This window comes from Anomalospiza imberbis, chromosome 8, assembly GCF_031753505.1.
Source record: "Anomalospiza imberbis isolate Cuckoo-Finch-1a 21T00152 chromosome 8, ASM3175350v1, whole genome shotgun sequence".
NCBI classification, from domain to species: domain Eukaryota; kingdom Metazoa; phylum Chordata; class Aves; order Passeriformes; family Viduidae; genus Anomalospiza; species Anomalospiza imberbis.
In genome coordinates, this window is record NC_089688.1 from 7,996,374 (window position 1) to 8,012,957 (window position 16,584).

At 39.2% G+C, this 16,584-nt stretch overlaps 1 protein-coding gene across 19 annotated transcripts in view; it reads right to left on the minus strand.

Annotated features, from left to right (window-relative positions):
• Nucleotides 1-247: 247 nt before the first annotated feature.
• GRID1 (glutamate ionotropic receptor delta type subunit 1) overlaps nt 248-16,584 on the minus strand; it is a 533,233-nt gene continuing 516,896 nt past the window's right edge. For 16 of the 19 annotated variants that reach the window (XM_068197195.1, XM_068197192.1, XM_068197185.1 and 13 more), the window contains one exon: nt 248-943. In XM_068197195.1, coding sequence (XP_068053296.1) covers nt 515-943 — 429 coding nt within the window. In that variant the 3' untranslated portion in view covers nt 248-514. Of the gene's footprint in view, nt 944-3,276; nt 3,503-16,584 lie in introns of those variants that run through there. The other 3 variants (XM_068197193.1, XM_068197201.1, XM_068197199.1) reach the window with 2 other exon arrangements.

The window sequence follows — 16,584 nt, forward strand, 5'->3', positions numbered from 1 at the left end:
ACCTTTAAAGCATTTTTTACTGCTATGCTAATACCAGCTGCTAAGTTTTCTGAGTGAATTGTCATCTTGGCTATAAAACAGGGTTCTGGGGAAAGGAGAAATCTGAGCATGGTGAATTTTTCCAGCAAGAAAGACATAAAATTTTTGCTCTTAAAAAAAACATACCTGTAAGGGAATAAGTGTTGAAATCCATGGGAAAAAAAGAAAAGTATGGCCCTCAGTCCCAGTAACAGGTCTTCTTTGGCACTTGAGAACGACCACAAGTAGTTTGCCTTTTTATTCATATAGAACAAAATTTACAAAGTCATTCATACATTTTTGTTTGTTTTTTGTTTTGTTTTTTACTTACTTCGAAAATTGGGAATATTCAAAATACACTTTTACCCCACTTCATTCTTTCGTTATTTACAAGTATATACAAGAAAAATGTAAGAGTTCATTTTCTTTTTTTTTTTTCTTTCTTTTAAATTTTATATTAAAAATCTCTGCTGGTTGTTTTTACTGTTTGTTCTCATCATATGGATGTTCCATGTGAGGGCTCCATTGCTTCTGGAATGACTCCCCCTGGCACGGACTGGAATGACATTGGGATCGGGGTTTTCACGGGGCTCTGCCGGAATAGTCCTCCGTTGGGTGACCTGTGTTTGCACTGTATGGAGGGCATGGTGGCTGAGCTGCTCAGGGGCAGCGGCAGGTTGCTGCCCGAGGCAGCTGTGAGTGTCCTGCTGGCACCATGAGTTGTCTGTTCTGGTAAAAAGGTGGTGACAGAAAGTTGCGTGTTCTGGTACTCGCGCACCGGCTCCAGGGTCTGAGCTGGCTGCATGCCACCGATCTCCAGCGCCGAGATCTCGATGGACGCTGGGGAGATCTGCTTGTGGGCTATGTCTTCATCAATTAAACTGTTCATGCGTCTGTGGACCTGCTCCAGATTCACTTCTTTGTCCTAGTGAGGAAGAAACCAGAACAATCAGTCCAAACACAATCTCCAACCCCATCTGGCCCTCTTCCTTTCCTCTGTGACCAGAGTTGCTGATCACTCATTACATCATGTGGATTTCAACTGTGCCTGTGCAAAACCTCAAGGTCTAGCGACATCTCCAGATGAAAAACCTGCTGAAGAATTTCTGAAGAAAACACCAGCTCAACCTCAGCCTGCTGGAGCTCCTGATGTTGTCAATCCCATCCTCTGGGAAGGTAAACTGATGGCTGTGTTTCAGATAAGAGGGTCTGGCATCAGGGACCAGCACATCCCTCATGCCCTTGGCTCACCCTGCACAAGCTCAGAAAAAAGTCTATAGCAGGCAAACAAATGACCTGGGACTCCAAATCCCACTGGGCACCTCAGTCCCTTGTCACCACGACAGTTCACCACTATCTCATGTATCTGCAGAGCATTTTCTAAAGAACACGTCAGTAAAGCCCCCCTCACTTCAGGGTACTTGCTTCATTGAAATCTACTGGCCAGGGGTTGCGGTGATGGTGAATTCTTGCCCTCCCATGAAGAAGCCCTGGGTCACCTGTGTTGCACAGAATATAAATCCACTGGAGCAGCACTGAGAGAAGCCTATTCTGGGAGCCCTGGCGAGGGGATCACACATTTGTGTTTGGAACAGTTGCATGGCAGACCATAAGCTGTCTGTCATCTTGACATGTCATCTGGAAAAGTCCGTCTGTGGTCAGAGCTCAGGAAAACAGTGTTGGTCTTTAGAAAATGCATCACCATTTTCTGAGAATGCGTTTCCTAAGGTTCACAGAGTGGTCTCTTCATCTGTCTGTCAGAACCACTCACCTAACACACTCTAGCTTCCATGAGGAAATACAGCAAAAGGAGTTGTCTTTAAATCCTGAAGTAGCAAAGACCTACTGTTTATCACCTCAGCACGGTATTCAATATGCTCAAACTGGGAAGCAACAAAACTGGCAGGGTGAAGTCAAGAACCTGGGATGCTGTCTGACTGAATTTTAACAGCTAGCATTGTACTGCCAATAAAAAGGTATTACATTATATAATTTCCCTACATTTCATAAAGCACAGCTATGATTGCAGTTGTAGTTATTTGATGCAAGTGTAACACACAGCAGAATAGCAGCAAAGCAAAACAGCCCAACAACCTTGGAACTGGAGAAATTCCCTGGTCCATCACAAACCTGTAATTACATTACTCAGACAGCAAGACTCAAACCTAGGGAGCAGGACTACCCCAAACTTTTGTGTTCCAGTAATCCCTGACTGCCCAAGGTCAACCTGTGCTTAAATGTTGATTTAACACAACACCAGCAGCCTTACTGATTCATACCAAGATCTAGGCTCAGGGAATGAAGTACAAAGTGTCACTGCCACTCACTCCTCTTAATCTTTCATCACTGCTGTTCAGGTGGAGCACAGAGAATTACAATCTTATTCCAGTGGTATCTTCTGCTATGCAACTTTGCTTTCCCCTGTAAATTGACAAGCCCACTCCAAAGTCCTTGATTCCAGTCAATGTCAACTACAGAGTCAATTGTAGCCTTGTGATTTAACGCCCCTTCTACATTACTCAAGAACCGTTGAATTTCCTGATCCCTGCGTGGGTTTGGAAATGAATTCGTGTTACATGATGTACAGTCCAAACCTGTGTCCTTAACTTAGGCTAAATCCATATTGATTTTAACTGGACTACAATTGCTCTACAATTACAGGGCTGAGCTGCATGTTGCAAATTCTCTGCTAATCAGTGGAAAATGAATTCTTATTTAATTTATGTCATAAATTCACCAAAATCCCAATGAAGCTCCCAGAAACCTGGGGATATAATCTTCCTCACCAAAGAAACAAATAACTTTTTAAAAACCCTGCTTTTTCAGCCAAATCCTCTAATCAGATAATTTTGAGTTAGACAAAAATCAATAGATATTAAAATAAAACATAAACTTTTTTGACATGAAGGGATCACACAACACTTGATCAGATAACCCCTGCAGCTGTATAAAGTCTTTCCAGGCAACAAACACACCTGACCTGTCAGGCCCTACATTCAATACATTAGACCATGCACTAAGCTGATGATAACTCAGACACTCTTTCCTAAATTCTGTAGCTAGAAAACTTAAGGAATTATGGTGCATGGATTTAATTCATCATTTCCTCAGTTCCTTTTTCTTGAATTAAAACTGTAGACCTGGGGCAAACATGAGAAAAGTTCTTCTATCATTCACCGATGGGAGTAAGAGCTCGACCTCTCTGGGTGGGCTCCTTTGGAACAGATGTCCAACCACTCACTGCTGCATTTTGCTCACCTGTTTGCCAACAAAAGCTTGCTGCAAAGTTCTGCTTGTGCACAAACTGCAGCTAGCACCACGTATGATGATGTTGTGTCTAAGGAGCTAACTCCCAGAAGGCCATCATATGATGCCTCTTTAGGTACCCTGTACTATTTCTTTTCTAAATGATGCTGCTAGCTGGGATGTAGACTCTTAGCTGGCATTTTGGGTATCTGGGACTCATATTCTTGTCAAGCCTCCACTACAAAATAAGAAAACAAAAGAGAACTCAGATTAGAAGTGAGCAAATATTCCTAAATGAGGCTTTGGCGAAATGTTCGTGACTCATTTCCATTTTTCTGAGCTTTTGCCAAATACTAATGCCTTCTTCAGATCATTTCAAGTGAAAACATACACCAATTTTTTTTTTTTATATTTTAATTTTTTTTTGATTGCAAGTACATTGTAAGTGTATTCATCCTGTTTTGCTAGCGGAACAAGTAAAATGTGACTTGGATAAAGCCAACCCAGAGGGAAAGGTAAGGTTTCAATAATTGCAACAAGCAGTCATTAATTGTTTGCAGAGCAAAAATAAATTAGTGAATGAAGCAGGATCTTCATTTGGAGCATCTGGGCACAGAAGGTCATACAATTCAAAGCATGAATTAATCCTAGTTACATATTTAGCTGAGCCCTTTTAAGACGTAAATATGAAGAGCCACAGCTGGGATGCTCTTAATACACATCTCTGGGTCCAGACCATAGGGATTATTAAGGAGCATTTAGGAACATTCCATATCCTTTGGAATGTTCCCCTCTCCTGCCCTGACAGGCCTTTTCTTCTGCTATGCACAGTCCACTCTGGAACAGCATCCTCAGGAAATGGTGGATTTGCAGTTGCTTATGTTTCACAGTACAAACTCATGTTTCACTGTGATAAAATTTTCATTCTCAATAAGGATTAAAACCTGTTCCTGCACACAGACATCACATTCTATCTACATCAGAACACTTTATGGACTACATAGAGAAGTAAGCGCTTGGGATCTCTTTAAGAGGTAGGGGTGATGATTTCACTTGCCTGCTTCTCTTTCTTCAGCATTAAGGACAACTTGCTGGCCTTATTAAGATCAGAGAAAACTTTTTAAAGGCTTTCAACAGACTAGGAATTCACATAATTCCCTCTTTTCATTGTCAAAATAAAATGTTTGCAAAGGTTATGGAAAACAACTTGTCTCTGAGGAATTATAAAATCATGTTTTTAAAGGTTCTTCCCTTTTTCTTTGTCTTATTAGAAAAGAGCAGTTAAATAACTAAATGTCAAGGTTTGTATGAGACTATCTTAATGGTGAATGAATGATTCTTCAAATACTTAAAAAAAACCCTAAGATAAAATTCAGAAACCCTTGAAAAGATTAGTTTGTCATTGCACACCATAAAACTATTTTGAACCCCAAGATTTCTAGAAGCAGAGGTTTTGGGATAGCATTATGTCACAATTCAACTTTCCAAATCTGTAAATTCTGTAAACCTAATCTTTTTTTTTTTCCTTTATTGTTCTTCTGGGAAATTCAGTAACATAGCCTATGTTACTGAAAACTAACAAGCTAAGTGGAGAAAGGTTTAAATGGCAATAAAACCAGAAAAAGAAATCTAAAAAGTTATTATGTTTTATCCATTGTCAGCTCCATGTTCTCCTTTATTTTTAGTTCTGTGCTTCTCATTAAATATCAATAATTTCTAAAAAAAAAATCTTTTTTGCACTTAATTAAAATATAAAATTTAGTTAATATTATAAATATATCACATCTCAGTCATTTCATGCCAATTCAACTTCACTTCTCATCTATGGCTGTATTGGACACAAGTATATGCTTGTGTTGTCAGGAGAGGATAAAATATTTTTCCTTTGCTGGCTTCATAATTCTATTTTCAATATTAATGTTGTACTCTAAATAGATCAGTTGAAGAAATTAATCAGTGAAGGAAAGAAACATGTAAGGAAAATTAATTATATATCCAGGCTTATCCTCTACAGGCTTAAGGAAAACAGCAAACCAAACATTGCTCCTGGTCAGGAAATTCTCTTATGCATAAATCCCAAGTGAAATGTCAATGTCCCCCAGAGAGTTTGAGTTCTGGAAGGGCCTTTTGAAGGGCAGAGTACTGATATGTCCCAAGCACTTGATCATGATCAGGTTCAATGGCCTATGAGTGACAGCAGGAGCACACCCTGGCTTGGAGCGGAACTGGAGGATGCTCACCAGAATTATCTGGGAATGACTAAACCTGCATAGTTCCACCTGCAAGAAAATAACTCCCTTTCAGGACTAACCAAGTCTGCCCTTTTCATACAGTGTGAAATTATGATAAGATATAAATGCAGACACCATGATTTATGGAGTAATCAATTTTTTTTCCTAGCTTATTTTCTGTGACTCTTGACAGTGGGTTCTAATAAAGCCTGTGGGCAGTCATATTGAAAGAATATGCTACTAATTGGGAGGTTTGGAGTCAGTTAATGTGATCAAATTCAAGGGTGTCTGAAAGGAACTACTGGCTGATATTTTAAAGAAATTGCCTACATCCTTCTAAACACAATTAATTCAAAGCTAATACTCCTCAGCTTACTGGCTTGTAATGTGTGGGACCTTTCAAGAAAAAATATTTGAGAAAAATATTTTAATTAAAGACACCATTGTGGTGTCTGGTTTTTTACTTGTGATTTCTGTGAACTTATCACAGAGTTCAAGAAAAGCCACTTCAAGACATAAAAATGCTACAAGATGATGAAGCAGTTCCAGCAAGGCAAAAACAGGAAGACAAATGCCCAAACAGGAAAATCTAATATCTGCAGAAATGGGATGCTAAAACTATGCCAAAACTGTGATAAGTTGCATCGACATCCAACACATGCAAATAAAAGCACACTAGACTGGAGAAGAAAAAGATTGATGGCCCTGACCCCAGAAGGACTAAAATTTCAGAAACATAGCCAATATGGGCAGACAGGCTCATACAGGGAGGGAATATCTTGCATATGTCAATACCTCCCAGTCAGGTGCTGGTAACTGTGCCAAGAATTAAAAGCCTGTTAAAGCAGTTAATAAGACTCAGGAGATATGCAGAAAACAAAGCTCTTAAGGGAAGGTAATATAGCCTTAATCATCAATCAGGACAAATTTCTGGTTGTTTTTTTTTTTTGTTTGTTTGTTTGTTTTCTGTCCTGCTTGACAACATGAAAGATTATCTTTTGATGAGAGAAAGAAACCAAGACACAAATGCTAATATTAGGTTTTCATTCTATGCAAGAACTATTTTTTAAAAATCAGGTAATTTTGTGATTAGAACTAGGTTTCAAAATCTGAGACAAATTCCAGTGTCTGACAGACACTTCCTCTTCTTCCCTTGACCAGGAAACATGCTGGTCTCTCTCCCACCCACATAAAAGTCCTCCTGACTCATACATGTGTGTTCATAATGACATGTGTCAGAGGTCATAAGATACAGGTGCTGGAAAGCACACCTGTACCCATTTAGAAAGGAACACTTTGAGGCACAAACGGCCATACTGCAAAATTTAAAAAGGAGGCAGAGAAAAAAACTGAAACAGTAAAGTTTCCATGCTCAGGTACTCACAAACTATTCTCTTCTTACTCAGCATCAAACCCCACGGCTCCACCCAGCAACCAGCTTCAGTCTGTGGGGTTTCAGACATCGTGGACTCAAATATTTAGCTTGTTAAAGAGAAATAAAGCAGCAGCAGCTCTGCATGTGTACAATTGTTTAGGATTATTTTGCAATCCTGTATTCACCCAGGGTCATTATCATTACTTTCAGTTACAGCTCCTGCCTATGCAAAACTGTAATTTTAATTTAATCCAGGAGGCTCTGACAGATTGGCAAAACCAGGCATAATTGGCTTGCTCAAGAAGAAAAAGCAGTGATGATATATGTAATAGATGTGCTGCAAAACAATGACAGTACAGTATGGTGTTACACTAATACCAATAACCCCTTTTTAACACGACTCACTGTGTGACACTCATTATTCCGGAGAGTCCGCAGCCAACAATGCCGTGAAATGCAGAGAGACGTGTAAACAGATGCAGTGGTGATCTGTGCCTGCTGTCATGCATTTAACACAGGCAGCTGACCCAGTCAAATGGCACTTAATGTTACATAAAATTTGCTGAGTGGTTTCTGAGTGTGCTCTGCTCAAAGCTGGTTTGACCATAACAGAATCTTATTGGAAATATGCAAGGATGCACCTCAAGAGTCTACTTGAAAACCTTCTTTTAGAAATAGGCCCAATCCTGCAATCAAGCTTCTGCTCTTACAAGTGGAAGCTCTACCATGTATTCTAAATTAGCAATTAGCTAAATTATCGTCCATAAACCAGCTGTTAGAAGAAGGCACTGAGACTGACATCAGGTGAGGTCCAGTTGGCTGTTACCTAATTGAAAGAATAAAAGAAATGAAAGTTTTGGACTATGTTAATTTCATTCAATGTGGAATCATCTGCAAAGAAACAAAACTTCATAAAAATTATGTACAAGAGGCCACCTTATTCACTAGTTGATTCTCTCCTTCACCAGAGAGTAGAAATTCCTTTATGAAGATACACTAACACTCTTTTTCCTTCTAAGTAAACCTGAAAAAAAACCTGAGATATTACAGAATCCTGCAAAGTCAACATTAATGTGATAGAAAATTGTTTCGAATACATTGCCAAAGTTTATTTCCAGCTACCCCCAGCTAGAAAATAGGTGTAAATAAATTTTTACCAAAAGCCTAGACACCAAACAAGTAACAATGACTGGCTACCGAACTGGTAGCAAGAACTTTCATTAAGCAGTTCACATCTTCCCACAGTCCTGTTGCACACCTTACCCAGGTTGGATTTATCTAACTGAAATGATGTCTAAGCAGGGGTCCAATTCTGACGTGTCCCATAGGTCCTGCCTGTGAGCCTTGCCAGGAACAGCCCAGACAGCGATCAGCAATCTTCCCAGCAGGCCAGTGAAGCTGACAATGCACAGCACTTTCAAACAGCTAAATCTCTTTCTTTGTCTTATTTATCCTCTTCAAGTGCATCCCTGTCTCTGTGATTAAATACACAGGACACAGTCCTGATGGGGGAACAGCAGGTTGCCCCACAGTGTCTTGCAGTGGTCTGCTCCCACATTCACCACCATCCATTAACTAAGTGCAATCACAGAGAGAACAGTCTAGACCTCACGACTCACTATAGACCCAGACCTGCCAGGGAGGGGGCTGTGATAGCATTTTCATTTGTTACTCAATATGAAAGGGGACATCCAGCCTTATGCTGAGATATTCAAGTTTAAAATCCTTACCAACCTTGGTTCACCAGCTGGTAACCCAATGACAAAGAGAATGAGTGAGTAGTTCACGTGGTACAGATGTTTCCACAGTTTTCATGATGTTAAAAATTAACAGGACAATAAGAGAATGCAAAGAAACATTTCTCAACACAAGCAGCAAAATGCAGTACAGAACGAGTGCTGGTTGATGAGCATGCCAATGTCTCTGCAAAGGAACTCGGGAGAAAGGAGAACTTGCAACCGGAGAACCCTCTACTGTGTACACACTACAGACTGCAGTTACAGGCATTTCCAACAACACAGAGGTCAGGATCAAGGGGAGTTCCAGGGGAAGGTAAAGATGAGGAGGAAACTAACAGGGATTCAGTTGTGCAGGCATTTTCAACAAGAAACCAATCATCTGTATGTTTATTAGAAAATCTCACCATGCTTCTGAGGCCCAGCCTCACATCATTGGCCATCTCCAGATGGAAAGGGAAAGGAAGATGTGGGGACAAAAAAAGAAGGATCAAGATAGTGAGGCTAATAATGTAATTAATATTTCACTCTTTTCAGCAAACATATACTCATCATTTCTTATGATTCTGGTCTGAAACAGAACTGCAACAAAAGAGGATGGCCCTCAGGAGGGTGCTGTTTTCAGAATTTGACATCATCTAAAATTACACTGTGAGGTGAGAGATTACTCTTTTATGAAGGAAAAATTAAATCCATGAAGGTTCTATTTAAAAATTCACTAAAACTTAATGGTTTATTTACATTGCTTTACACATTTTTTTTAATCCTAAATTATAATCTAGTCCATAAGGGATGCAATTTCTCACTCTAGTGAGTCCAAATCAAAGCAATGCTATCCTTTAACAATCTAAATTACTCTACTGGAGCATCAGGCATAACAGATTGCTCCACACCCTCCTGCTTCACCATTCCTGTCTAGTCACATCCAAATCTTAAAAGTTCCCATTTTTTTCCTGTAACGCCAGGAGGAGAAGAGAGTTGGCACAGGAGACAAAAAATTGCTTCTACAACCTGTTTGATGCCCAGTGTTAGCTGGTTTACAAAGCCTCTCATCTCCACTTCAGCTATATGAAAGCCTTAAAATATCCTTACTCCTGACTATTAGCCACAATTTTTGCAATTAAAAGCCAAATTTTGTAAAGATTTCTGCGCCCCATTCAGCGCTGTATTTTGGAAACTGCCCAAGCTCTTATTTTGTCATAAGACAAGACATGACCAGCCAAATCATTAAAATAGCTCAGCATAGTAAAAATCCAGCCACCAGTTTTCCAAAAGATAACTTTTACATACTGAATAATTCTGAAAAATAGTCCTTGTTGAGTGAGTTTGTGTAGCTCTTTTTTATATATGTGCCTATAAGTATGGGTCTGGACTTATGGAAAATCATAACCAAGCCATTGATTAATTAAAAAAAAATATTTTCCACAGTATTGGTATCTGCGATACCTTAATATTTCAGTAATATTGACCACACATTGTTTCAGGTACTATAAAATTATTTAAATTAAATTGAAAAATAGGTTTATAAATTGCATGTTAATATCATTGCATAGTAAGGTCAATCTTCACCAAATAACCTCAATGCACATGTAACTCCCAGTTTCTGGTTCATACATGGTGCTTCAAAGCAACTGAAGTTTGATCCTATGCCACTGAAAGGAATGGAAATGTTTTGGTGCTCTGGGTGAGATTAGAATACACCTCTTATTTAATTTTATGTTCATGCTTAAATGCTTAGTCAGATTAACAGCTAAGGCATTTTACAAACCACAAAAATGCAAAAGAAATTTGAGAAAAAGTCACATTTTATGCTTTTTTTATTTTAAACTTTTACTGATTTTGTTATTTTACACCCCCTTCAAAAAGTCAACTTTAAAATACTGCCATAGGCTGAGATAAGACATACAAAAATTAGCTGTGTAAACATTGTGTGAATAATCTAAAAGAATCTGACACATTAAGGCTCCAATTCAGTAAAATACATAACCTCATGCCAAGCTCATGAGTAGCCATAGAAGTTCTCTGGGATAGGCAATGTAATGCAAATTAAGCAAGTACTTACGCTCATCACCAAACTGAAACTTTAAACAGGTTATTTTTTTTTTCCACTTCCCTGCATGGCAACACTAATTTTTTAAAGCTTATTTCTGTTGAATAATTTTCTTCCTTGCCTAAGGTTCATGCCAGGTAAATCCAGATTATATCCCCAAGGATCCCATTAGCAGGATTTTCCTACATAACACAGAAAAAAACCAAACACAAAAATCCCCTCCTTGCAGTTAGGGAAATATGCTGGTACAAAACTCAATTGCTTCACCACTGCTTTGGGTAGCAGAAGCCTGGGCTCAGTGCCATAAATCACAGGGATGATATGTCACTGTTAAATCCATTACAGCCTTGACCAGAATCTATGGTGATCAATAGCAGGAGTTGAGCGATTTCATTGGGTTCTGGATGTACACCCTGCCTGGGACCAGGAATTACAGAATATCTGCTTCACTACAGGCACCTCCAAAGAGAAAATCTTGTTTCTTCACTCACATAAAAAGCCAGCATGGAGTAAGTTAAGATGCCCTTCCAGCTAATACCAGCTTCTGTACAAGGTAATTTATATGTTATATATTATATATTGTATATTATATAGGCCTCTTTTTTTTTTAACTGGTTCTTTCAGCTTATACTTTATCATCAAACAACAGAAAACTTTGCATTCTGGGTTGACTGGTTCCTAACACCACTTTGCTGATTTAAAAATGCTAGGTAAATGAAGTTCCTCAGCTTATTACATTCAAAGCTGGTTTGAAACTGAATTTCTAGATGGCATTAAAATGCATTATTTTGCCAATGTTTGCATGATTTATTTTCCCCAAACAAACCTTTATTTATTCTTAGAAAAGTAGAATACAATACAGTAGTACAAACAAATGATAATTTATATGCAACAGAGCAAAAAATGTACAAAGATTTCAGACATGTCAATAAAATACAGAAAAAATAATTTAAAATAAAACCAAGATAAAATATAGAGAACATGCAATGAAGGGAAAATAAAATATTGGGTTGATGATCTCATGTTTCCTTTCACTCTCAAAAGGAACCATCCTGGGGCAAACCAAAATATCACATAAAAAGATAACACCACAAAGGAGACAAGGTAAATGAAGAGACAAGGAAAAAGACAAGGAAAGTGAAAATAATGGTGAAAGCAAGACTCTTTAATAATCAAAACCAACACTGCTGACACCATGCTGAAGATACAGAAGCTTCAATTGCCATGAAATAGTATCTGGCTGGAGAACTAAAGTGAGATGAACACAGTACAAATCACAATTCTTAGCAGTGAAAAATTTGGATGCATTGGACTCGTGGCTGCCAGCTCCTGTTTCCATTTGTAAGCTACACTGGGATTCCAGCTCTTCTAATACCAGAAGAGAGTCTTAGTGGGTGACTCATGACTGCTAAAGTGGAAGAATGGATTTCTGAGGTAGGCTGGGATTTGCACATTAGTGAATGTGGAAACAAGGGAGTTTAAGGCAGGGCACAATAGGCTGCCCTGGCCAGAGATACAGGGTTTTTTTTTTATTTCACCCTGTGTACTGCCAAAACACTTGTGACAATTTTTAGAATAATTTTGCTACCTCCCACTATCTCACAGAACTCGCAGAGTCTAGACTTTTTGAGATTCAGGACATTATTAAGCTTGGAGTGGCAGGAAATAGGAACTATAAGGTGCTGTTACTAGTACACAACACTGTTTCCACTCTGAACAGTACCTGAGACGCTGCTCCCTTTTAATAATTTAAAAATAAAAAGGATGGAAAAGTGAAAAGAGTATATTGAATAAAATGATTTTGCAGAAGCATGAGAAAGGAAAGAAATCACAAACTAAGCTGTGATTGTTAATGAATTATAAATTTGACACAGTTATGAGACAATGACTAGAAGCAACTCAAGAGGTGGAAAACTATGTTATGCCTTAACTAATAAAACCCCCAAATCTTCTTGGACTAGAGATTCCTAAACACACTGGGTCCAGTTTCTGAAGCACTCACATTGCTAGGAATAGCACAGCTGGTTTGGAAAAACAGATTTTTGATGAATAATATATATTATCTGTGAAAAGAAAGAATCAAACTAAGAATTTATTGGGGTCATTCCAACATTGTCTTTCAAGAGCTATATCAAATATAAGTGAATCAATATCACCTTCTATGAGAGATGCAACAAGTGTTAGATCTCATAAAACAAAAAATCATCCTGCACAAGTCACTAATTTTGTTTAACATGGGGTTGCCTGTTAAATTTTTAGTGAATAATCTCATGAACAGTGAAAAATATGAGCATTTAACTTTCTTTCCATGGATAGTAGGATATTTTATCTTTGCATATAAGTTTCCATTGTTTTGTAGTATATAGATGAAGAAGGAATGCTTTCTTCATAGCTCTGACAAGATCTCAGAAGTAATAATCTTCAGAGAACAGCACATCACACAAAGACACAGCTGATAAAGCACAGAGGATGCTGGGGAGCCCATTGCAGGAAGCAGCCACGCTGGATCATAATGACAACAAAGATGTGAAAACTGCCTTTCATTCCTTCAAAGGGGATAAAAGATACCAGCAATCTGATGATGCGGAAAAGCCCTTGGCTGTCAAATGATCCAAATTACATTATGGATTACTGACATTGTGAAATAAATGCATAGGACTCACACAGAGAAATCCAGATGCAATAGTCAAAATCTCAACATTTATATGGTACCAGTTTTAATAACTTTATCTGATTGCTCGGTCATTTAAAAGGGACATAAAGTGACTGAACAAAGACTCCAGAATAAATATTAATTTTTCACAACTCCCTAATTTTCTGAAGCTTATCAAAGTCAAAAGATTAGGTGTCAGTATTTCAGGCTGAGTAGCAGCTGTGTAAATTCAAGATTTTAACAGAGATAGATGTATGAGCTGGCTAAATTTCACTGTAGATATTGGATGGCTGGGTACCAACAATGTGTAGAGGGGGATTATAAATTCCAGAATATCTTTTTGGAAAAAGATGATCTGGTGCAAGTTTTTTCTGAGTTTGGAAGTAATAAGGCAATTTTAACATTACCAGACATTTCCCAGCTTGAAGAGATTGCAAACTTGAGCCCTAATAAAAGAATGTGGCATGCTGTTGCAACAGTACATTTTTTCCTGATGCTGGAGCTAAACTTTCTTTTGTTAACCTGGTCTGATAAGGATTAAATAGGGATAACATTAAGATTTGTACAGCAGAACTCATTAGAAACATTTTTACAAATCTCCTTCAAATAGAATAAAAATATCTTGTAGCAACATCCTGAAAAAGATCAACTCAGCCTTTGCTCTTCTAGCAAGAAATTTCACTATTCCTTGAAAGATACAACCGTGAACCAATGGCAACATGGAAAAATAAAGGTAATTCATCTTTCCTGGAGGTTTGTCTTAATGAATTAATATAATATGTGCACAGGCACAATACTTTTTTTTTTTTACATTTTTGTGGGGTTGAGTTTCTTCATATGTGAAAAATGTAAAAAATATTGTAATTGAAAGCAATGTCCCCTTGACCTAACTCTACCTATGAAGCTTACAAATGTAGATCAAGTTAATATCAACATCCAAGTTATGTTGTTAGGTTTCAAAAGACAGGCTTCTGTTCATCTCATAGTTAATACTACATTTGTCACACTCAGTGTAATTAAGAGCTGTGATTTATACCATGCAGACATCTGAGTCCTTGGACATCAATGTATTGGCTCAGCCTAACCTCCACAAAAGCCTAAGGAGTACAAAGTAGAAAAAGAAAAGACAACAAACTGGCAAAAAACACCACCTTAATGTCAGCTGAAAATGTTTCTCCAATGCCAATGAAGGCAATGCACATTTTTCTAGCCACAGACTTCACAAACCCTCAACATAAAAAATAACTCTCTAAAAAATGCTTTTTCTCTCTCCAGCAAGATTCACGCCACACAACCCTGCCATAAATCTGCCATAGTAGTTGTACATTCATCATCCCAAAATTTCTTTTTTTTTTGGAGTTGGCAATTGACATGATACAACCAACCAGGTGGGTCATGCCAAAGTGAGAATGCTACACAAGGGCTTCACAAGACAAGACAACTCCTCGTTCAATTCTGCTTTCACTGTAGTTTTTACCAAGGGATTTATAAAGCTCCTACAGGGTCAGGGTCACAGAAGCCAAATGTTGCCACCTTCTCTTTGCCTCATAGTCAACGTCAAAGTCTAATCTCAGACTGCAAGAAAATCAGCCTTTTCTGTGACCCTCCACAAGCTCTGCTTCACAGAAGGAAGTGGCTGGGAGACATCCCAGTTCCCACAATTTTTATGTGCTATCACAACACTTGTGTTTTGCCAAAGCCTTCCCAAAAGCAGAAGAAAATCAGCAGCATGACTTGAGTTCGCAGCTCTTACTGAACTAATGACTTGGCTGGAGTACCAGATGCAGCTAAGAGGCAGATTTTATGTTCTGTGTATGCTACTCGTGCTGTAGCTCTGTCATTATAGCTCTTGCTGTAGAAATGCTGGTTAACGCACAGTGCTAGAAATGGGCTATTCTGAACACACTCCTCCTGAGATCAAACTCTCCTTGTGCTTTTGGTCCCCTATGCCAGGCTCAGCCACTGCTCCTGCCTCAAGCAGAGGAGCACTTAGGACTCCACACCCTACTCAGCCCTGGAGCCTGTCCTTACCATAGTTTTGAAACTTAGTTCTTGTAAACACATCAAAAACCTTCAACCTATATTCATCACCTCTTTTGAAACCTGGTTTCCTACCATAACTGCAGTAGCCATCGATGTCCCACTTCAATCCCTCCTCATTGGTAGTGCATAAATAGAATATGTCAGGCCACTAATCTGCCAGGAAATACAGCTGCATTCATTTGCTAATTTAGTTGAGTGGATGTTGTGGTCACTGTGACAAGAGCCCCAAGCCCTGGTGTGCAGCAGGGCTGGAGCAATGTGGCCATGTAGCACGTGTGGCCATTGGCCTAGGCAGGCGATTCCTGAGGATCCTGCCTGTCCCTGCCTCTGGGCAGCTGTCACCCTTCCCTCTGGCTGCTGTGATCGACCCAAAGGTGCTTCTAGCTCACTGCCTGTCATTGCAGCCAGCTGTCCCTTTCATGGGACCCCTCATTCCACCCCATCCTGCCTGGCATACCCTCTGTGCGCCTTCCTCCAGCCGGCTCAGCCCAGCCCTGTGCCCTCTCACCTCCTCCTTCAGCCTTCACACCTGCTGTGCCAGGGCTCCTGCTGACTCTGCTCCCTCTCTCCTGGCAGCCTCCCCATCACTGATCTTTTTGGAACCTGTCCATGTTCTGTTTAAGTTTAATTTGCCTCTAACCCAGCCTAGTTGTTCTCCAAGGGCAGGCCCAGCCCCACAGACAGAGATCTCCCCAAGCACAGCTCTACCATGGGAGTAACTTCAGTTTACTTTAAAATACAGAAGGCTAAACGTATTCTATGTTTGACAAAGAAACTGCCAAAGAGCACTACAGATATACAAGAGCAACCTTCATCAAGAAGACATTGGAGAGAAAGAGAAGGATGGGAAAGGGAGAAAAGCTGGGATGGGGTAGACATAGATATGCAATAGTCCTTCTTAGAGGCATTAAAAAAGAAAGGAAGTGGATGGGTGAAAAAAAGAAAATATTTAAATTTGGGAAGACAGATCCTTTTTCAGAAATGGAAACGGAGTATTCAAAACTCCTTGCAATAAAAGAGCAAATTATTTCACCTTAGCTATATGAAACTGCCTTTAGGTCATATTCTATCTCACTCTCCAAAGATACACAAAGGCAAGTCCCTGAGCGTAGAGAGGGGAACACACCACATAGTATGGCCAGATAAGTGCTTGTGCACACAGCATGAGGACACTTTTGGAAGCACCCGCGCCCTTGCCCTGCAGGATTTCACAGTGTGCAGTGAAACACTGC